The 24,803-nt window shown below is 35.1% G+C and overlaps 1 protein-coding gene across 1 annotated transcript in view; it reads right to left on the reverse strand.

Moving 5' to 3' along the window:
• The window catches only part of Rpn2 (Regulatory particle non-ATPase 2), a 481,557-nt gene that overhangs the window by 219,617 nt on the left and 237,137 nt on the right, over nucleotides 1–24,803 (reverse strand). The window contains exon 16 of the mRNA XM_090411420.1: nucleotides 462–677. Coding sequence (XP_090267546.1) covers nucleotides 462–677 — 216 coding nt within the window. The remainder of the gene's footprint in view (nucleotides 1–461; nucleotides 678–24,803) is intronic.

Here is a 24,803-nt window from a genome sequence, read left to right on the forward strand (position 1 = left end):
AGTGACTAATCACCAACGGACTTTGAGAGAAGTGACATGATTAGCCACTGATTGTGATGTGCATCTGTTATTTAGAGTTTTATGGACTCTGAAGAGCTAGTAACTAAGTTTGTACTTTATGCAGTTAATATATTGTTGTAACTGAAATATTAACCATGTTGTTGGGGGACTAGTGCTATTTAACTAAACTGTGATAACTAAAATTCATGTATATTGCAGCCATGCAAAGTGAGAACTGCCTGTATAATAAAGTGTAAATATATGCTTTATTGAATATTGTATAAATAACAATTAGATTTCTAAACAAGAAAATGGTATACAGAAAAATTGAGTCTATATTGGGCACCAAATCTGCCCATGCATAAAAATATATTATTAATATATAATGCATTAATAAGCAATACATAAGTAGACATGATTTATTTTAATTACTGTATGTTACTTAATAACTCTTTACTCACTGCAACATGCAGAAGACGTCTGATTGCTCTGTTGTTGCCTGTACCACAATAAGCCATAGCCACAGTGTGCATGCCTGATCGTCGTAGTAAAGGATCTTTATCTCGACAAAGACTTTCAATTAGCGTATCTGCTTCTTCAAGTCTTCCATACATAGTTAAAGCAATACCAATTGCAAGTCCCCGTAAGATTTTTTCATGTTGAGTTTCACGTGCATACTGAAAATAACACAAAATAGTTATGATTGAAAACAATGTTAAAAAAAACTGTATACAAATAGATATAATTACACTAATAAATGAAAGGTTTGTAATTCCTATGACCTATGCCTCTTAGTGGTGGCTTAAAATTTTTTGAACATTTCTTACTCCTCGCCCCCATTTAAGACATACGTAAATGTTCTCATACAAAATATACAACAGTGTTTATATTTTACCTGCATATGTTATTAAATCAAATGACATATACAGTCTCTCAATGGGGTTCAGAGGCCCAGCCTTTTAGGTTTTAAAGTCTCCAACAATACATACAAAAATATTTTGGGAAAATTTGGAGAAAAAGAACAAAGCTAATAATAATTGCAAATATCTGTTGGATTTCTGCTCAGGACATGGACTGGTTATTACTAACACCACATTCCAACATAAAAATGTGCACACATTCACATGGAGAGAAGAAGCAAGGAATAAGAAAAGTCTCATTGACTATGTTATTGTTGATAGTGATGTTTTCTCCCTGGTGCAGGACACTAGAGTGTACAGAGGATTTAAAATTAGAAGTGATCACTATTTAGTCTTGAGCAGGATAAAATTGAATTTCATATTGAAAAGAATAACATGTAAGAAAGTTTTAAAGCGAATAAAAGTTGAGCAGCTCTCAGATGTGAACTGTAGGCTAAAATACACAAAGATTATTGAAGAAAAAATGAAAGAGTTTGAAAACAGGAACCAAGCCTTGGAGAAAACCCTGACTGATTCAGCTAGAGAGGCATGTGGTGAAGTTGTCTGCAAGGATAGAAAAATTAGAACTCCATGGTGGACACAGGAAATTAAAGAGGAAGTGAAGGAAATGAAGAAAGCATATCAAAAGTTCCTGGCAAATAAGTCAGCTTGTGTTCTTAGAGAATACAGAGACAAATGTAAGAAAGCTAAACAATGTGTAAAACTAGCTAAACAAAACTCATGAGAGGACTTTGGCAGGAACATAGAAAATAAATATCAAGAAGGTGGCAAAAGATTCTGGAGGTTGTTGAAGAAGCTTACGAATGGGGTAAAGAGTGCTGTAAAAGGATTTAGAGATGATAAAGGTGACATGAAAACGGAAGAAAAAGATATCCTTGAAGTATGGAGTAATTACTTTGAAAAACTGCTAAATGAAACAAGCAGTGATGACAGCACAGTGGTAAAAAACATCGATCAGGCATGCAGTCAGGAATACATATCCATACTTGAAGTAGAAAAAGCAATCAAAGGCTTGAAATGTGGAAAGGCAGCAGGAGTAGATGATATTCGACCAGAAATGCTGAAGTATGGTGGTATAAAAGTCTTACAGTGGCTGCACTACATAGTTCAGAATGCCTGGACAGAGGGACGAATTCCCAATGATTGAAGTAGAGCTCTAATAGTACCCATATATAAAAAGGGAAATAAAACTCAATGTGAGAATTACAGAGGTATATCCCTACTGAGTGTTCTGGGTAAGATTTATGCCAGTATACTTGAGAAACAGTTGAGAAGAATTGTGGAAGAAAAGCCTAGTGAAGAACAAGCTGGATTCAGGCCAAATAGAGGCTGTCAGGATCAGATCTTCACTTTATGACAAATAGTTGAGAAAGCATGGGAATATAATCAAAGATCTGTATTTAAGTTTTGTAGATCTGGAAAAGGCATACGACAAGGTGCCAAGAGAGAAGCTATTTAATACGCTACAGTTATATGGTGTCAATGGGACATTATATCAAGCAATATTTAGTCTTTATTCGAGTTGTAAGTCAGCAGTTAGAATTGAAGGAAGTACAAGATGGTTTAATGTTAAATCTGGTGTGAGACAAGTATGTACATTATCTCCTATGTTATTCATTATCTATATGAATCACATTATGAAGGAAAGTGGTATTAAACATGATATCAAAATTGGAGATGTTAATGTCAGCTCTTTGCTTTATATGGATGATGTTATACTTCTAAATAAATCTGCTACAAGTCTGAAAGATTCCCTGACTAAATTGAATAACTGTTATAATAGATATGGTTTGAAGGTCAGCAACAAAAAGACAAAGACAATGAAAATAGGCAGAATCATTGAAAATGTCAATTGTGGTGTGAATGGAGAACCGGTGGAACAAGTAAAACATTTCAGCTACTTAAGCACGATTTTTAGTAAAGATGGTAAATTAAATATAGAAATAGACAACAGAATCAACAAAGCTGGTATGGTAGGAAGTCAATTGAATAAATTCATATGGAATAAGAAAGAAATTAGTCAGAACACTAAATTAGCTGTATACGAGACAGTGTTCAAACCAGTTTTAACTTATGGATCTGAGAGCTGGGTCAGAAGTAAAACACTTGACCAAAGACTAGAGACTGCAGATATGAATGTCCTGAGAAAGATTAGAGGGGTGAACAGATGGCATCAATGGCAATATCATATAAAAAATGAGGATATTAGGAAAGAACTTGACATTGTCAGCATCCAGAAATGTGTTAGCAGAGCTAATCTCAGGTGGTATGGTCACTTAAACAGAATGGGTGAGGAAAGATTAGCAAAACAAGTGTTCTCTGCCAGGTTGGCAGGAAAACGACCCAGAGGAAGACCAAGAATAGGTGGATTGATACGGTACAAAGTGCCTTAGACGATAGAAATATAAGATCTAATAATGTTAGAGTCTTGACAAGTAACAGACTGATTTGGAGGAAAATTGTAGATACGAAGTTAGTAATGATGTAAATTTTTCATGTAGTACTATCATATTCTGTACACTCCTTGAGGGTACATGGCAGGAATTTGATGATGATGATGAAAAAAATAATAATAGTGATAGCAACATATGAAAATGAAATAGGGTAGTAACAAAGAGACAACTGATTTTTTTTATTTACAAATGTTTTTCTAGTCTTTTTCTGCATAAATGTAATAATTAAAGAAAACTCTAGCTTTTATCCAAAGTTACATTTGACTTTGTATTTTATATTCTAATTGAACATTCTGCAAATAAAAAATAATTTAGTACATTTTAACAATTACAAAACATGCCGATTTATTTATTTATTATTTTCATCCCATGCTAGCAAGCTATGTTAAATTCATAGTAACTATCTGATCACTTTTTTAAAATGTTTCAGGTTGAAAAATATAGTTAATTATATTTTTCGACCTTAAACATTTTAAATAAGTTTGTAAAACATGAACTAAACCAAGTAAGCAGGCATGCTGCTCTGAATTAATATAGATATGATGTAAACAGAGCTATTGGTTAAAATACAAAAATAAATCTAGTTATTTTGATTTTTGTCTGTAAAAGTACAGATTAAAAAACAGCATATATGGCATAGGATTTCTAAGTAAATGCTTTATACATCTCATGAGTCAGATTTTATATAATTTTTATGTGACTCACACCTATGAAAGGCTGTAAATGTATTATACATTTAGTACTATTATTTATACTATAATTAGTACTATTTTGACTTTACGTGCTTTATAAAATAGGGTACTATTTTATAAATTTTATCTGACTCTAGGAGTGCTTTTGAAAGTGCATAAGAGTCAAAGCTGTATAACTGAGAGTGGACCTCCACATAGCCTTTAAAGGAATGCGAAGAACTGACCAGGGCTTCTGACCTAATATCCAATCCTCACTTTCTCGTGATGCATCCAGTTAGGTATCTACCTGGATACTGAGCAAACAGGAATGGGCTGGCAATTTGGGATTTAGCCAACCAAATTGTATTCTTATTGGCTTGAACCACAAATAAAATAAAAGTACAACAATAGAATTTCAAGCCAACTGGGGGGTTGCCCATTTAAACAAGGCCTCCACTGTTTTTGGCAGGGAACCAGGGCAAACAGTGAAAAGTCAACTACTGGAACAAATCCTGAAAACACCACAACTCACCATTGGTACTATCAACATAAGAAGCCTCAATGGCAAAGAAATGGAGCTGTCTGAGGAATTGGATAATACCAGATTGACATAATAGGGGTGACTGAAACAAAAAATGACAAAAACTGGTGAGATCTTTCAAAGTAATAAATACAAAATGCTATATTCAAGTAATACTAATCAGGGAAAAGAAGGAATAGCTATAATATTCAACACTAAATATGAGGCTAATGACAGGCAATATCAAAGAGTGATGTGGGCAAATATCAGAATGGGGAACTGATCAACGAGACTTATTTTACACACAGAAGGTCTACTTACTAAGGTAGAAGTGGAGGAATTTTTTGAGGTTTAAAGAAAGCAACTAACACAATGAAAAAAGGATAGTTGGTCTGTGTTTGGGATCTAAATAGCAGAGAAGGAAATGTTGGTTATTACTAACACAATGTTCCAACATAAAAATGTGCATAAATTCACATAGAGAGAAGAAGCAAGGAATAAGAAACGTCTCAGTGACTATGCTATTGTTGTTAGTGATGTTTTCTTATTGGTGCAGAGGATTTGAAATTGGAAGTGATCACAATTTAGTTTTGAGCAGGATAAAACTGAATTTCATATTAAAAAGAAGAACATGTAAGAAAGTTTTAAAGTGAATAAAAGTTGCGCAACTCTCAGATGTGAACTGTAGACTAAAATACACAAACATTATTCAAGAAAAACTGAAAGAGTTTGAGAACAAGAACCAAACCTTGGAGTTTCACTGGCAAGCCCTGAAGAAAACATTCATTGATACAGCCAGAGAGGCATGTGCTGAGATTGTCTGCAAGGATAGAAAAATTAGAACTCCATGGTGGACACAGGAAGTTAAAGAGGCAGGGAAGTCAAAGAATAAAGCATATCAAAAGTTCCTGGCAAATTAGTCAGCTTGTTAGAGAATACAGAGACAAATGAAAGAAAGCTAAACACTGTGTAAAACTAGCTAAACAAAAGTCATGGGAAGACTTTGGCAAGAACATAGAAAATAAATATCAGGAAGGTGGCAAAATATTCTGGCAGTTATTGAAAAAACTCAGAAAAGGAGGAAAGAGTGCAGTAAAAGGAATTATAGATGATAAAGGTGACATGAAAACTGCAGAAAGAGATATCTTTGATATATGAAGTAATTACTTTGAAAAATTGCTAAATGAAACAAGCAGTCACAGCACAGTGGTAAAAAATACTCAATAAGCATGCAATCAGGAATACATATCCATACTTGAAGTAAAAAAAGCCATCAAAAAACTGAAATGTGGAAAGACAGTGAGAGTAGATGATATTTGACCAGAAATGCTCAAGTAATGGAGGTATAAAAGTATTTCAGTGGCTACATTGCATAGTTCAGAAGGCCTGGACAGAGGGATGAATTCCAGATGATTGAAGTAGAGCTTTCATAGTACCCATATACAAAAAGGAAATAAAACAATGTCAGAATTATGGAGGTATTTCTCTAGTGTTTCTGGTAAGATTTATGCAAGTATACTTGAGAAGCTGTTGAGAAGGATTGTGGAAGGAAAGCCTGGCAAAGAACAAACTGGATTCAGGACAAATATAGGCTGTCAGGATCAGATTTTCACTTTACAACAAATAGTTGAGAAATCATAGGAATATAACAAAGATATTTAAGTTTTGTAGACCTACAAAAGACATATGACAAGGTGCCAAGAGAGAAGCTATTCATAACGTTAGTTATACGATGTCAATGGGACATTGTATCATACAATACTTAAATCTTTATTTGAGTTGTAAGTCAGCAGTTAGAATTGAAAGAAGTACAGGAAGATGATTCGATGTTAAATCTGGTGTCAGACAAGGATGTACATTATCCCCTCTGTTTTTCATTATCTATATGGATCACATTATGAAAGAAAGTGGTATTAAACCTGATATCAAAATTGGACATGTTAATGTCAGCTCTTTACTTTATGCTGATGATGTTATACTTCTAAATAAATCAGCTACAAGTCTGCAAAATTCCCCGACTAAAGTGAATAACTGTTGTAATAGATATGGTATGAAGGTCAGCATTAAAAAGATAAAGACAATAAAAATAGGCAGAAACATTGAAAATATGAACTGCATTGTGAATGGAGAACCAAACCTATAGAACAAGTAAAACATTTCAGCTACTTAGGCGCTTTTAGTGAAGATGGTAAATTAAATTGGGAAATAGACAACAGAATCAGCAAAGCTGGTATGGTGGGAAGTCAATTGAATAAATTCATATGGAATAAGAGAGAAATTAGTCGGAACACTAAATTAGCTGTATACAAGACAGTGTTCAAACCAGTTTTAACTTATGGATCTGAGAGCTGGGTCAGAAGTAAAACACTTGACCAAAGACTAGAGACCACAGATATGAGAGTCCTGAGAAAGATTATAGGCGTGAACAGATGGAATCAATGGCAATATCATATTAAAAACGAGGATATTAGGAAAGAACTTGACATTGTTAGTATCCAGGAATGCGTTAGCAAAGCTAATCTAAGATGGTATGGACATTTAAACAGAATGGGCGAAGAAAGATTAGCAAAACAAATGTTCTCTGCCAGGTTGACAGGAAAACGACCCACAGGAAGACCAAGATATAGATCGATTGATACGTTACAAAGTGCCTTAGATGACAGAAATATAAGATCTGATAATGTTGGAGTCTTGACAAGTAACAGACTGATTTGGAGGAAAATTGTAGATAGGAAGTTAGTAACAATGTAAATTTTTCATGCAGTACTATCATAACCTGTACACCCCTTGATGGTACATACAGGAATTTGATGATGATGATAGGATCACGATCTTCCACATTTTTAGCATGGATGAACTATTACTCCAATTCATATTGAAGTAATGTAACAAGATATCAGAACTGATGTTGAACAAGAAATCTCCTTTCTTGCCTAAGATGCCTTTTGTAGAAGACCTTTGTAGCTTTTTAATTCTGAGTTGATGCCATGTTGAGTCAAATTAAATGATTCATCATAATGCATGTTCTCACTCACCCATCCTCTTTCTCAGTGGAACAGCCCATTCGCCAAAATAAAAGATGTGAAAGCCACAGGGGAACCTGATAGATACCTACATACAGTAGGCAAAGAAAGGAGCTGTTGTTAGTGGTGGAGACAAAAAAGCCTGAATGGTCATTACAAGACAAAGATTACAGAAAGCTGAAACCTCTTAAAAATACTTAATATATGGAACTGGAACCAATCTCATCATAAGTCACAAAAAAATTCTCAGAACTCCCCTTGAATTATGCTACCCTGGTATGAATAGGAATGACACCATGCTAAAAGTGAAGAACATAGCTTAGAATCTTCCCTGATCCTAAGCAGTTGTAATGTTTTTTTTCCCTGTTTTTAACATGGACTTTTGTGTTAAACTTCATTCTAATTTCTCTCTATTATACATATCCTAACATGCATTATCTCCACTGAACAGTCAAGCCAGATGTTACTATGTTTAAACTTAGCTAACATTCTTGTTTCACTGAAGATATGTACATGATTATTTTCAATGTTTTACTTTGTTTACATGCTTCTGAATTATATTCAGGTGATATAGACAAAGTTATTCACTTCTTAACAGTTCATTGTTACTAATGGGTAATATTAATAAAAAATAATAATTACTCTCAAAAAGTACTATTCTGAAGTTGTCTAAATATTACTTCCTGGCACACAAACTCAAGAGGACTGCCACAGTAATTTTTCTGAACTCAGACTCATTCTTATAGTACCAAAACTTATGGCAAACCATCAAACCAATCACATTCATACCAAAAGCCATTCCATGAGAATTTCACATTGAATTGCTAAACACTTTTAAATTAAAAAATATATATATAATAATAATAATGCCTATCCATCTTGTGAATTCAGGATATTACTGGTTTCATCTGAATTCTTCTTTGTTTCTACTTTCAAGGAACTGATCTTGCCGTGTCCTGAGTTTAAACTATATCTGTCTAGACTAGCATAGCTTAGAGATGTATTCTTCAATTATGAACTGAGTATTCTAAAAAACAGCTGTTTTTCAAATTTTCTAACTAGAAACCTGTCCTTCCCCCAGCTTTTGACAACTTTTTTGTTACAACTATGTTCTTCATCAATTATGGAAAGCATTCCCAAAGTATTATTATAAACTATCCTATTAGGTCTAACTAATCAATTCTACAGTTCAATACTAATTCTGGTTCGAGGATACATAGTGATTGGTCAGCGAATTTATTGCTCCTGTAAAGTTGGTAGTATTTTTATTATGTTTTCCCTTAGAAAATTAGTGTTTTGTAGTATACTAGTGTAGATTTTAGCGTTTTATAGTGTATTTGTATTTTATCACATATTTTTATTATTAAGATATTTCAATATCTGGTATACATTTAAAATGGTGCCAAAAAAGGGCAAGAAATTGTAATGCAAAAAAAAAAAGCACTGCAGGCGAGAACAAGAAGGTTAGCCCTGCTAACAAGGAGGAGGTTGATAAAAATCAAATAACCACCAAAATAGCGAAGTTGAAGCAGATCATCAGAGAGATGACATGGGAATTGCAAAAAGTTGAGATGTTTAAATGAGCATAGGAAGAAAAAGAAAAACGAACAGGAAAATAAGAAACAACAGAGCAAGGAAACAGGTGTCAGGAAATAGCGGAAATCGGGTAAGTTACATTGTTAGTAAAAAGGAAGAAGTTATTTGTAATGGTAACTCTATAATAAAACATGCTATAGATGAGAGAGTTATAACATCGAGTTTTCCTGGAGTGAAAATTAAAAATATAACGCAAGCAATTCAAAAACAGACAAGAAAAGTAAACGAAATCATAGTTGTAGTAGGTACTAACGATTTAACTGGTTAATAAGTTCAGTATGAGAGAGAACATGAAAGGGTGGTTGGAAGAGGTGAAAGTGACAAATGAGAAAGTGAAAATCGTTAGTATTTTACATCACTATGATGGCAAATGATTCGATGTGTAGGCTGTGAAGAAGGAATGGATGAGAGTTTTTGAATGTGTGGAGTCAGTTTGAGAGAAGACTGGATTTGTATAAGAGGGACGGCCTACACCTGAATGCGTTTGGTATCAGGAGCCTGGAAAACCTATTAACTGATACGAGACCTAACACAGAGAGTCAGGGAAACTAAACTATAATGGGAGGAATGGTGTGAATGTGAGTGTAAGAGCGACAATGTTATATAACTGTGTTAATGATGCGAATGGGCTTTGCCATGGAAATGTTGATAAGGAGAGAATGATTTTGGGTTTCTGTTTGTCCGGTTCAGACTCATGAAATGTGTGCAAACATGTCTACATGTGCATGACATTAGAGAATAGAGATCTGCAAGTTGTCCAACTGTGTCAGACAGACTGCAGACAAGACAATACAAAAGAACAAACAAGTAAATTATTATGTATGTACATGAATACCGGCAGTATCAGAAATAAAGGGATAGAGTTTTTTGCCTTAGCCAATATGTTGTGACCTCAGATTGTAGGCATTAGTGAGACCTGGCTATCAGAATCAGACCTACTAACTAGTATTGAGTGTTGTTGTGTCTTACTTTCTACTCATATATCTATTCTTCTATCTTTGGGTCAAATCCCCGTTAAACTCTCAATTGAGTATCACGTGGTACCTCTGGGGGACAATGGAATTGGCTCGAGATCAAGGCAACACCAGAATATCAGAGTGTCTGAGATCTACCTCTCGTAAAACACCAAGAAAATTTATATTTCGCTGCGCCACTTAGCGCTATTAGATTAAACAATATTATCAATCAAGAGGTGATCTCAAGACAGTACTTAAGTGATACCTAGCAACTTTGCAGAAGTGGCCAAACTCTACTTTTCTCTAGTCTCCCACATAGGTTCGTATTACTTTTATAAGAGGTGCATTGGATTCCTAAATTCGCAGATAGTCTTAGTTAGATACAAAAACAAGGTTTATTAGATATCATAAATATGTACATACAATACAATATGCTTAATTCACATCTTAAGGGAGTTCCTGAGTCAGGATAGAGCTAAAATAATACAATAATATAAGTATACTTAAAACTGATTATGCTGTAATTCTCTAAAGTAAGATTCTTATTTATACTCTTAAATATTTACCTTAATCATGCATTATTATCACAATAACTCATTTTCAGTAGTTCAATCAAACCACACAAGATAGCATTTATATCTTTTACAATCCCTTCATTAAATAGCAATTCCTCACTCTAGACATATTCATAACCTCCTCTAACATATTATGTAACTCTATCACAATAGGAGACAGTAAGATTTAAGGAAACCCTCTCTATATCATAGCAACACAGTCCTAATTAATATCATTAATGTTCTTTCTTCTGTTTTTTACAACGTGGCACAAATCTCTCATTCACAATCAGCTAAATACAAATAAAGTCTACTTATCTGCCCTTTTGTTCTGTATCACGTCAGTGGTCTACCGAAATCTGCCTTTCCATAAACGAAATGTCCACGTGCTCCAATCTGGCTTTCTATGGACTGCCGGACTTATTCCTTCCGCGGAGATATGACCGCGAGTTCCGCTGCTGCCTTTATCAAAATCCTCTGGAATGGAGGCACTGCCACCCTTCACGGCACCACGAGACGAACACACCAGGAGATCCAGGAACAAAAAGCCTCTCGTGAGGGAGTGCCTGACCCTTTTATTTCCACTTTTCTTTCTCGGCATTTCTCGCATTCCACGATGTCCAGCCAACACACTCACGTGGTCTTACGTCACGGCGTCCAGCTTTCTCTGCTATTGCACGTACGCTGACGTCATGCTATTGCTTGGGGCAAGCTGCTCCCTCGCGTTACTGCTCCGTGACCTTTGGACTTCACTCCCCCCAATCTTGAACTTGTGCTAACATTCTATATCTCTTAGTACATATTACTTTATAAAACTCTGCTAAAGGCTTACACTTCCATTATTGATTTTAACTCATTTGTGAGTGGTACTAAATGCACACTTATTTGTTTTCTCATAGTAAAAATTGCTTGATATATTTATATAGCATTAATTTAATACTCAGAGGCAATCACATGTATTTATATTCCTTTTTTGTTTGGAAACGCATGTTAGATTGTGATAAGACAGGAGTTCCTAAAATCCCAATCTATCACAATCCAACAGTGTCAAGGGTACAGTATTTTTAGGAAGGATAGAGAGAACAGGAGAGCCGGGAGGGGGGGGTGCTGCTAATGATATCGAATGACTTGAATCCAGTCAGTGTTGAGACCTATGATTGTAGTACTAGTGTTAAACTGTGAATGAAATTGTTTTGTATATATATATTTTTTTCTCATTCACATTTAACATAATATACCATATACCAAGCAAGAGTTGTGTAAATATTATTTAATGTAAACAGCTTATTTTACAATTTAATATTCATATAACTACCTTAATTTTGTCTAATATTTAATTATTTAATCAAAGATATATGTATTAATAATGAAAAGACTGTATTAAATATTAAGCTATTTTAATTATGTTAATATTACAAGAACTTGTATTTGATAATTTAACTGCGCATTATTTGAAATGTAAATATTCTCTATTTATTCCTGTTTGTAATGTTTAACGTTATGTAATAGCTCAATTTTATTATATTTTGTTTTGTTGTCATGGAAACGTATGTAAGTGAGCGAGCACATTTTGGAACACCACGTGGGTTTATTGAAAAGAGTTTAGAAAGAAATCACAAGAAGAATTTAGGTGGGAAGAATGAATATAAAAAGCAATGAACGCGGAAATTAGGAGATTAGAGCATTAGAGATTTATGGGAGAGAGATTGGCATTAGGTTGGAATCGGAGCATTCGGAAATCACAGTGCGATAATAGCGAGTCGGCAAGTCACTCAAGCAGCTAAATGAAGTCTACTAGTCGAGAGGCGGTTAGCTAATAAGTTGTAGAATAACAATTATAGCTACGGAAAACAGCTGAGTGACTACTAAATAGACTAGCAATACTTGAGTTGAGATTTAGTTTCAGGGCCTACCTTTCAAGGACACACGGAAACTTGAAGCATAGCACGAAGTAACCAGAGAATAATTAGAGGCAACAAAGTTGAGTTTAATGATAGCGGTGTTAAGAATTATGGTACCTAAAGGATTAAATTGATATCGAAGGAGTAGGCAACTGTGCATATTAAACTTCAAGTTAAGGAATTATTGTGTGTTACCTTAGTACAAGAGTTGTTGGTAGAACACTGAATTAGTTAAGTGATGTCAAATGTAGTGCAAGCGGTTTGATCTATGCAAGAACGTTTGTGTGTATTGTGACCGTTAATTAATCCAGTTATTTCTAAGATGTTTTTTTAAATGAGTGCCGTTAATTGATTAAAGTGTATACAGTTACAAAAAGTGTTCGCACATAAGTATATGAAGAAGGAAAATTGTCGGTAAGAATATTCCAACCATTAATATTCCTATGCAGAGATATGAGTGTGTTTCTTCCTAGAATATCCCTATATTAACAGTAACTGTTGCGGAGGTTAGCTAAAGCGTAGATTTAAAAGTGTAAGCTTGTGAAAAAGTATTGCCACCAATAAATTGTATTTGAAACTAAAAAAAAACTATGAGATGTTAATGTGAATGATCACTAAGGAATTTTATGACATTAAGCTTTATTAAGTGTTAAGTGAACTGTGTGAAGACTGTATTTCAGATAACTAACCAATGCCTGAGTTTGTATGACTGTATTATCAGAAGAGCTAAAGCGTTTGTAATATCTTAATTAATGATTTTGAACTTATGTGTATAATTTGTGATTCTAAATTAAATGTTTGTTTTTGTTTATCTAAAGTTGTATTTTGCCTGAATCTCTTTTACTGCACCATTCATAAAATATTCGAACCAAAGCGGGTAAATTAAGTAAGTCAAATATACTCGGCCAGTATATATTTTAAGGAGAAATAGTTGAAGGTTGATTTTTCTTCAATTCTTGAACTAATTCATATATAGAGTGGTGCAGTCTTTAAATATAAATTTTCTCTATATTTGAATTAGAAATCAACTCACAACTTATCAGTTAGTTAAGAAATCGTAATTGTAATCATGTCGGATCCAAGGAATAGATTAAGAACAAGTAGGATCCAACAAAATTTATATTTAAAGACTGCGCCACTTTTGTTCTTAATCTATACCTTGGATCCGACATGATTACAATTACGATTGTAATCATGTAATTGTTAACATTAAATAATATTTACGCAAGTCTTGCTTGGTATATGGTATTATGTTAAATGTGAATGAGGAAAAAATATATATATACGAAACAATTTCATTCACAGTTTAACACTAGTAACTATTTCATGTGGCAGTGACTTTGAAGCCATCTGGTGTGAGGTGGAATCTAACAAGATCAATTACATAGTGGGATGTTGTTACAGACCTGGTGGATCGGTTGCTAGTGATGAAGAAATGCATCACCAAATAGAAAAGATGAGCACGAAAAGAGTAATCATAATGGGAGACTTTAATTATCCAAATATTGATTGGATAGTAGTAGAATCTCATGAGAAGAACAAAAATGCATTTATTGAGCTGTTGTAGGACAACTTCCTCAAGCAACATGTAACAAGGAACTCGAGGGCAAAGAGTGTTAGATTTGATTACAGTGTCAGAGGATGATTCAGTTAAAGACGTAACTATTCTGCCTCCAGTTGGCAAAAATGATCATGCAGCACTCACTTGGGAAGTGACTAAGTTTATGAATATTCCATTCAAAAAAGGTTACATGCTGAACTACAAAGCAGGAAATTATGACCAACTGAGGAGTATACAGAGTTCAGTGGAATGGGATCGGTTGCTGGATGGAAAGAATTTCAACAGTGCATGGAAGCATTTAAACAATACTTAAATGATGCAATATTAGAATGTGTCCCAAGAGCTCGAAGAATAAATAGAGTAGGAGTCAAATGGATGTGTAATCTTATTAAACAAGAGATTCGTAAGAAGATGATGTGGAAGGAATATCGTGTGCATAAGGATGACGTCCGCTACGAATGTTATAAGTAGCAGATAGAATAGTCACAACTGTTGTATGGAAAGCAAAGTCTGAGTATGAAAAGAAACTATCCCTGCTTGCTAAAGAGACCCCACAAGAATTCTATCGATATATTGCAAGTAAAAGAATATGAGGAGGAGGTATTACAGCTGTTGCACAAATTTAATAAGAATTCAGCAATAGGAACTGATGGGATATCAGCCATTCCTTTGACCAGGCTGTTTAATATGAGTTTCAGAACAGGGAAGATTTTGCAGGAATGGAAAGAACGGGGGTGCTTAAGGGTCAAAGCTGTATAACTGAGAGGAGACCTCCACATAGCCTTTAAAGGAATGCGGAGAACCGACCAGGGCTTCTGACCTAATGTCCAATCCTCACCTTCTCGTGGTGCACCCTGTTGGGTATCTACTTTGATACTGAACGAACGAGGATGGGCTGGCAATTTGGGATTTAGCCGACCAAATTGTATTCTTATTGGTTAAACCAAAATAAAAAATGATGGTACAACATGACAAAATTTCATGCCGGCTGGGGCGTCGCCCGGTTAAACAAGGCCCCCGTTGTTTTCGCCAGGGAACCAGGGCGAACAGCGAAAAGTCAGCTATTGGAACAAATCTGAAAACAAACCCCAACTCAACATCACCAGAGTTAAAGATCGGTACTATCAACGTAAGAAGCCTGAATGGCAAAGAAATGGAGCTAGCTGAGGAATTAGATAAATACCAGATCGACATAATAGGGGTGACTGAAACAAAAAAGACCAAAGCTGGCGAGATCTTTCTGAGCAATAAATACAAAATATTATATTCAGGCAATGACAATCAAGGAAAAGAAGGAGTAGCCATAGTATTCAACACAAAATACGAGCCTAATCTTCTTGAATGGCAGTCAGTCTCAAGTAGAGTAATGTGGGCAAATATGAGAATGGGGAACTGGACAATGAGACTTATTTGTGCCTATGGTCCCACAAAAGGTTCTACTAAGGTAGAAGTGGAGGAATTTTTTGACGCTTCACAAAAAGCAACTGACACAATGAAAAAGGAAAAGTTGGTCCTTGTTGGGGATCTAAATAGTAGAGTAGGAAATGATTGTGAGACATACAAAAATATTTTGGGAAAATTTGGAGAAAAGAGCAAAGCTAATAATAATGGCAAATATCTGTTGGATTTCTGCTCAGGACATGGACTGGTTATTACTAACACCATGTTCCAACATAAAAATGTGCACAAATTCACATGGAGAGAAGAGGCTAGGAATAAGAAAAGTCTCATTGACTATGTTATTGTTGATAGTGATGTTTTCTCCCTGGTGCAGGACACCAGAGTGTACAGAGGATTTGAAATTGGAAGTGATCACTATTTAGTCTTGAGCAGGATAAAATTGAATTTCATATTGAAAAGAATAACATGTAAGAAAGTTTTAAAGCGAATAAAAGTTGAGCAGCTCTCAGATGTGAACTGTAGACTAAAATACAGAAATATTATTGAAAAGAAAATGAAAGAGTTTGAGAACAGGAATCAAACCTTAGAGATTCAGTGGCAAACTCTGAAGGAAACATTGATTGATTCTGCCAGAGAGGCATGTGGTGAGGTTGTGTGCAAGGATAAAAAAATCAGAACTCCCTGGTGGACACAGGAAGTTAAAGAGGCAGTGAAGGAAAAGAAGAAAGCATATCAAAAGTTCCTGGCAAATAAGTCAGCTTTTACTCTTACAGAATACAGAGACAAATGTAAGAAAGCTAAACAGTGTGTAAAACTAGCTAAACAAAAGTCATCGGAGGACTTTGGCAAGAATATAGAAAATAAATATCAAGAAGGTGGCAAAATATTCTGGAGGTTGTTGAAGAAGCTTAGGAATGGAGGAAAGAGTGCTGTAAAAGGAATTAGAGATGATAAAGGTGAAATGAAAACAGGAGAAAAAGATATCCTTGAAGTATGGAGTAATTACTTTGAAAAACTGCTAAATGAAACAAGCAGTGATGACAGCACAGTGATAAAAAACACTGACCAGGCATGCAGTCAGGAATACATATCCATACTTGAAGTAGAAAAAGCCATCAAAGGCTTGAAATGTGGAAAGGCAGCAGGAGTAGATGATATTCGACCAGAAATGCTACAGTATGGTGGTGTAAGAGTCTTACAGTGGCTGCACTGCACAGTTCAGAAAGCCTGGACAGAGGGACGAATTCCCGATGATTGGAGTAGAGCTCTCATAGTACCCATATATAAAAAGGGAAATAAAACTGAATGTGAGAATTACAGAGGTATTTCCCTACTGAGTGTTCCTGGCAAGATCTATGCAAGTATACTTGAGAAACGGTTGAGAAGAATTGTGGAAGAAAAGCTTGGTGAAGAACAAGCTGGATTCAGGCCAAATAGAGGCTGTCAGGATCAGATCTTCACTTTACGACAAATAGTCGAGAAAGCATGGGAATATAACAAAGATCTGTATTTAAGTTTTGTCGATTTGGAAAAGGCATATGACAAGGTGCCAAGAGAGAAGCTATTCAATACGCTGCAGTTATATGGTGTCAATGGGGCATTATATCAAGCAATACTTAGTCTTTATTTGAGTTGTGAGTCAGCAGTTAGAATTGAAGGAAGTACAGGAAGATGGTTTAATGTTAAATCTGGTGTGAGACAAGGATGTACATTATCCCCTCTGTTATTCATTATCTATATGGATCACATTATGAAGGAATGTGGTATTAAACCTGATATCAAAATTGGAGATGTTAATGTCAGCTCTTTGCTTTATGCGGATGATGTTATACTTCTAAATAAATCCGCTACAAGTCTGCAAGATTCTCTGACTAAATTGAATAGCTGTTGTAATAGATATGGTATGAAGGTCAGCAATAAAAAGACAAAGACAATGAAAATAGGCAGAATCATTGAAAATGTCAACTGTGTTGTGAATGGAGAACCTGTGGAACAAGTAAAACATTTCAGCTACTTAGGCACAGTTTTTACTGAAGATGGTAAACTAAATATAGAAATAGACAACATAATCAGCAAAGCTGGTATCGTTGGAAGTCAATTGAATAAATTCATATGGAATAAGAAAGAAATTAGTCAGAACACTAAATTAGCTGTATACAAGACTGTGTTCAAACCAATTTTAACTGATGGATCTGAGAGCTGGGTCAGAAGTAAAACACTTGACCAAAGACTAAAGACTGCAGATATGAGAGTCCTGAGAAAGATTAGAGGCGTGAACAGATGGCATCAATGGCAATATCATATTAAAAATGAGGATATTAGGAAAGAACTTGACATTGTCAGCATCCAGGAATGCGTTAGCAGAGCTAATCTCAGATGGTATGGTCACTTAAATAGAATGGGAGAGGAAAGATTAGCAAAACAAGTGTTCTCTGCCAGGTTGGCAGGAAAACGACCCAGAGGAAGACCAAGATATAGGTGGATTGATACGGTACAAAGTGCCTTAGACGATAGAAATATAAGATCTGATAATGTTGGAGTCTTGACAAGTAACAGACTGATTTGGAGGAAAATTGTAGATAGGAAGTTAGTAATGATGTAATTTTTTCATGTAGTACTGTCATATCCTGTACACCCCTTGAGGGTACATGGCAGGAATTTGATGATGATGATGAAGAAGAAGAAAGAACGAATATGAAAGAATAACTCTTCTAAATCCAGACGGTGTTAGGGTAACAAATGCAGAAGAGATTGTTCAGTTAATGAGTGCTCAATTTGTTAAAAGCTATCAACCTGGTGTAAGCAACGCTGAGCTCAATGCTACCTCTTCACTAGATGAAGAAACACATGTATATGAGGAGGAGGTATTACAGCTGTTGCACAAATTTAATAAGAATTCAGCAATAGGAACTGATGGGATATCAGCCATTCCTTTGACCAGGCTGTTTAATATGAGTTTCAGAACAGGGAAGATTTTGCAGGAATGGAAAGAATGTATGGTAATTCCATTGCACAAGGGAGTGGTGCAAAGACCATGTATTTAACTATCAACCAATTAGTATCTCAGGAGTGGTGGTGAAGATTTTGGAAAAATTAGTTAGGGCTTTGCATTCAGAAATGGGTTGACAGTGAATCTCTAAGGGAAGGTCATGTTTTAGCAACTTGCTCACATTCTATAACAATGTTACCATTGAACTAGACAAGGATAATGGATACACCATGATACTTTTGGATTTTGCTTAAGGCTTTTGACAAAATGCAGCATGGTAAACTGTTGCATAAATTGGAGAAAATGCCTGACAGACATCAAAAAGTGGTATACGGGGGGGGAATCCGAGTGGTGTACCACAAGAATCAGTGCTTGGTCCACTGTTATTCAGTCTGCATTAATGATATTGCAGAGGATTTGACAAGCGACATACAGCTATTTGCTGATAATGCAAAGATAAGTAGGGTAATTAGGAATGCTGCTGATATGCAGTATTTGCAGAATGATTTGAATAGGCTGGAATTGTGGGCATGGGAAAATGGGTGTCAGTTGAATGTGAGTAAATGCAAAGTCATTCACTTCGGCATGATTAGATATCCAATATCGTATTATATGGGTAGGATTAGGCTAGGGATCTTGGAGCATTAATAGATAAGTTGAAGTTCACTGGCCATGTGGCAAAGATTGCAAATACAACTCAAAAGATAATTGCAATACTGAAATGAAACATTCACATATAAATTCATATTTATGAATTTAGGGACACAAAACACACGTGTTGAAAAGATTATTTTACTGATTAATAATAAAATAATAATTTTACGTTTTGACCCCTGTATTGAAGTCATCTTCAGAAGGATACATGTGTATAAGAACAAGCTACATGCTGTTGCACTCTATACAAGTAAATTACATCTACGTTGTTAACTAATCTTTTTTCTTAGCTTGCCTTCTAGTGAAAAAAAAAAAAAAATTAAATAAATAAATAAAATAAAATAAACAAAAATAAAATAAAAACTACAATAAACTCTGCTAAAGTCCTCGCATACTAGGATTCTTCTGGAATTATACAGTTTATATTGTTATATTACGATTATCTTCTGGATTTGTACAGTACAGGTTGCTATTGAATGTTCAGGAGGGGAAAAAAAAACACTTCACCAAGTCTTCTTGTATTGAGATTTTTCTTCATGGTTGCTATGAAGGTTGTAGATGGGTCCTCCACATTCTTGGAATTGTTAGACCAGCATTTTTATTCAGATTCGGATCATGTTTGAGCATTTCACATGCTTCCTTGAATTTCCGCTCGAACCAGGTTTTGGTGCGGTGTAGGGACTTGGTACCTTTCCTGTCAATTTTGTGGTATGTTTGGAGTGTGTGGTCAGAAAGGCCGGTTTTTCCAAAATGGAGGTATTTCATGTGACGTTTGTGTTCATCCTTTCTGATTGGGATGGTTTGCCCTGTTTCCCCTATGTATGGTATGTTACATGTGCAATCTATTTTGTAAACCCCTGGGGTGGGCTAAGTGTGGCAAGGGATCCTTGGAAGAACTGAGTAGGTGTCTTAATTTTGTGGAGGGTTTAAAGGTGGTTTTGATGTTGTATTTGTGTAGTGTTATGTCTATTTTTTCTGAAATGCCTCTAACATATGGTATAGCAACAGCATTCTTGGAATCTTTTTTGTTATTAGTGGTATCTTTGTGGAGGATCTTGTGAATGGTTTTTATACTGTATCCATTTTTTATAAAGGTATGTTTGATGGTCTCATATTCATGGTTAAGAGCTTGTTCATTTGAACAAATGGTTTGAGTTCTGTGTTTAAGGGTGCTTATGACCCCTAGCTTTTGTGTTGGGTGGTGATAAGAAGTTTTGTGTATGTACTGGCCTGTGTGTGTGTAGGTTTGTGGTAAACTGAGAAGGAGAGACAGCCTGAAGGAAGACGTGTGACAAGTGTGTCTAGGAACGGAAGAGAGTTGTTTTTTTTTCAATTTCAATGGTGAATTGGATGCGTTTGTGTTGTCTGTTCAGGTGGCTAAGGAATGTATCTAGTGCTTGGCAGCCATGGGGCCAAATGGCACAAATATCGTCGACGTATTTGAGCCAAATTTTGGGCTTTAGGCAAGCCGATTCTAGAGCTCATTGCTCAAAATGTTCCATATAAAAGTTCGCTGTTGGAGGGGGAGTGGTGAGCCCATGGCGGTATCCTCTTTTTGAAGGTAAAAATTGTTTTGCCACACGAAATATCCGGAGCGGAGTACGTGGGGAAAGAGGGCCGTGATGTCGTGTGGAAATATGTTCTGTAAGAGTAGGATAGTATCATTGATTGGGACATTGGTGAAAAGAGAAGTTATGTCAAAGCTGACTAATAGATCTTGATCATCGAGTGTAATATTTTTCATTTTGCTTATGAATGGTTGTGTATTTTTTTTATGTAGGAAGGGGAATGACCAACCAATTCCTTGAGTGTGGCTGCTAATTTTTTGGATAAGTAGTAATTCGGACCGTCAATTCCTTCCACCATTGGACGTAACGGCGTGTCTGTTTTGTGCTTTTGGCAGGCCATAAATTCTGGGCGTGCAGGCATACTGCGGTATTAATTTTTTAATTGTTTCTTCCGGCCACGTGTTAACTGATTTAAGTAGTTCAGTAGTTTTCTTTTTGTTACGTTGCATGGGGTTGTAATTTACCATTTGGTAGGTGTTGTGGTCCAATACCAAATGGTTCATTTTTTCAATGTAGGTTGTCCGATTTAAAACAACAGTGGCGTTCCCTTTATCGGCTTTTGTGATAATAATGTCACGGTTATTTTTTTAGGGATTTGAGGGCCAGTTTATCCGCTTTGTTTAGGTTGCTGCTTAATTTAGCAGAGTTAGCAGACTTTATTGTAGTTTTTATTTTATTTTTGTTTATTTTATTTTATTTTATTTATTTAATTTTTTTTTTCACTAGAGGGCAGGCTAAGAAAAAATATTAGTTAACAACGTAGATGTAATTTACTTGTATAGCGTGCAATAGCATGTAGCTTGTTCTTATACACATGTATCCTTCTGAAGATGACCTCAATACAGGGGTCGAAACGTAAAGTTATTATTTTATTATTAATCAGTAAAATAATCTTTTCAACACGTGTGTTTTGTGTCCCTAAATTCATAAATATGAATGCTGATCACCGTGTAACCTTAAAAGAAAGATTCACATATAAAGATAAGGATGCTATTTTGTCTCTTTACAAGATCTTGATAAGACCTCACTTGGACTATTGTGCGCAGGTCTAGTCTCCTGGTTTCTGTTGTGATTCTGATATATTGGAGAGAGTACAAAGGAGAGGGTTAAAAATGAGATCAGGATTGTGGAAGAATGATTATGAAGAGAGATTGAGAATCTGTGGACTGCAGACACTAGCAAACAGGAGAAAGAGGGGTGATATGATTGAGACTTATAAACTATTGAAAGGATCATACAAGATTTCAACTGATGGAATTTTTCAATTTATGAAGGGTGGGGAAAGAATGCGAGGGCATCCTTGGAAGCTGAGAATGAAGGCCGCCAAGAAGGGCGTGAGATCTAGATTTTTCTCTCAGAGGGTGGTGCGTGATTGGATTGCCTTTGAATGTTGTGAGTGCAAGCAGTGTGAATGAATTCAAGAATAAGTATAATAGCTGGTGTGTGTGTGTGTGTGTAGTATGTGGCCTCCCTTGAGTCTGACTCCCTGGAGTTCTCTCTTAATAATAATAATAATATTCACTAAGATGTACACCAAATAGCAGTTTTCAATTGTAAATTTGAAATAGCAATGTCAAATTGTTTATCTGAGAACTTTATTGAGTATACTTTAGAATGAGGCTATATGGCAAAACATCATTAACACAACAAAACTGAATTTGTGTAGTAACAGAAGAAAATAACTTATTTTAAGTACTTCCATATAAATAATTGACAAGGGTGAGAGACAGAAGAATCTAATGCTATTCTCTCAATCTGTCTGAGAATCTTCCCATTCTAAGTGAAACAGTCAGAATGGAATATAAAACTAAAAGATCAAATGAATTTTGAGGAGATTCTTTCAAAACATCTAGAAGATAAGAGAATGAGAATAAAATATTGTCTCATATAAAACAAAAACAGACTCTTATAGTTAACTCTCACTATAGCAGACTCGGAAGGAACAAAGGACTGGTGTGTCATCATGGATGGCTTTAATGAATTTTCTTTCGCACAGCATTTGTACTTTTAAGGCTTTGGTTGGGACTTTTCAGAGTTTGTTATAGCAGTGTTTGCTACAGTGGGAGTCAACAGTATTATATTACTGTCTCATTTTATTAACATTGCTCATATCTCAAAGATGTTAAAACTGATCAAAAGTATTCGATATGTTTTGCCAAGTAGCATGCAGTGATTAATGTAATCCAAAGAATATAATTACATTTTTCTTTTAAGACCACTGGCAACCTGTAAATCCAAAGGCATGACACAAAGTTTAAGGTGCAATTCATATTTTGAGAATTTATAAAGAAATTACTTGTACAAAAGGACCTACTCAACATAATTCTAATTCCTCCTCAACACTCGTAACTGCACTGATTCAGAAAGGCAAGTTCAATTTACAGGCACTATGTTTGAAAATGCATTTGGCTCTAAGTCTGAAAACAGCACTGAATCACACAATCAGCAATTCCTAACAAAATGCTTCTATAGTATTAATATGGCTTCTTCAAAACTGATTTTCATTTTCAGAAAGCAATAAAAAGTTCAAAGGTGCTGGATAACACAAATAGAAAAAGTGGGCTAGTGTATTATCATTCACTTTATTTGCAAAAAAAAACTGGTGCACATATAAGATAGGCAGTGCACTGTTATGGCAGAGAAACTGGTTGCTACTATTTTATTTCAGCATTCTTTTACATCCTCACAAAACTTCTTGAAAGGGCTTGATAAAACTTGGGTCCATAGTTTGATGAATCAAAAGTTCAAACTGTAATTCTTTCCAATAATCTTTATCTGTTGATGCATTTTTCTTATAAACTGCACCATGCATTAACAAAAACAGAATCCCAGGACTCAACTTCTTCCAAGGATTTATTCAATTTGTTACGATGCATTTTGGTTGTTGGATCTCTTTAATAGAAATTATATTCTTGTTTAATCCTTTATCCAAATTTTTGTGTATAAAGTATCTTCACAACTGGGCTACTTGTATATAAGGCTAATAACTTCACACAGATTGCCTTAGTGTCCTATAATGCAAGGCATGTATCATTTCAGGTGTGTATAATGCAAAGGCAATTAAAATGAAGTTATTAGCCTCTATAACAAGTAGCCTACTCATGAAGATACTTCATGTGCCAATTTTGTTTGCTGGCACTTGGATAAAGGATTAAGCAAGAATATAATTTCTTTGCATCTTTAATTTAATTTAAAACCAAGTGAAAAAACTTACTACATCTCTCTACAGTAAGGGCAACAATTTTTACTCTGAGTAGCTACTTATATCCATAGTGACCTTAGCTTTCTCTTTATCAAATTTTGGAATGGTAACATTTTTATTTTGCTTGAAAGGGTAAAAGGGCTGTATTCTCATTCTCTCACACTTCATGAAGATTGAGTTATCTGAAACAATGGGAGAAATACACAATTGGAATTCAGTAATAAAATTCTCACTGTTATCTGTATCAATAACTGGCAGTAATCTTGTACTGTGAATGCTTAATCTGCTTTTAAATGTAGCATGTTTTTATCCTGTTTTTTATCCTGTTAGTTTGGCTCTGCTCAAAGATCAATAAAATATTTAGTCAATATTTCAGCTAAAGTCCAAAGCTTCAATTCAGGAAATTTATTGTAACAAATCTTCCACTACAAATTATTAATCTAGACACTATAAGTTCACTATAGTGAAAGTTAACTAACTTCAAAATGCCTTTGCTATACCTGCATAGGGGATGAACTGCATAGAATGGTTTATTAAAGCCCTGTATATCTACCCTATATACGTAGGCTGTTCAATAAGTTATATGACTATATTTATACAGAAAACAGATTACCTTTAATCGTCATCATTTACATGGTCTTTTTCAAAGTAACTACCATGAGACGCAATGCATTTGTCCCAACGTTGCGTCTACTTCTTAAACACATGTGAAAGTTTGTTTTTTGAGAGTTCTTTCAAAACCGCCCTCTGCAGCTTTTACACATGCTTTGTTGCTTTCGAAATGGCAGCCTCTTAGTGGTTTCTTGAGCTGAGGAAACAGCCAGAAATCGCACG

This window comes from Typopeltis vanoorti, chromosome 21 (assembly GCF_054136105.1).
Source record: "Typopeltis vanoorti isolate ZY-2024b chromosome 21, IOZ_Tvanoo_1.0, whole genome shotgun sequence".
NCBI classification, from domain to species: domain Eukaryota; kingdom Metazoa; phylum Arthropoda; class Arachnida; order Uropygi; family Thelyphonidae; genus Typopeltis; species Typopeltis vanoorti.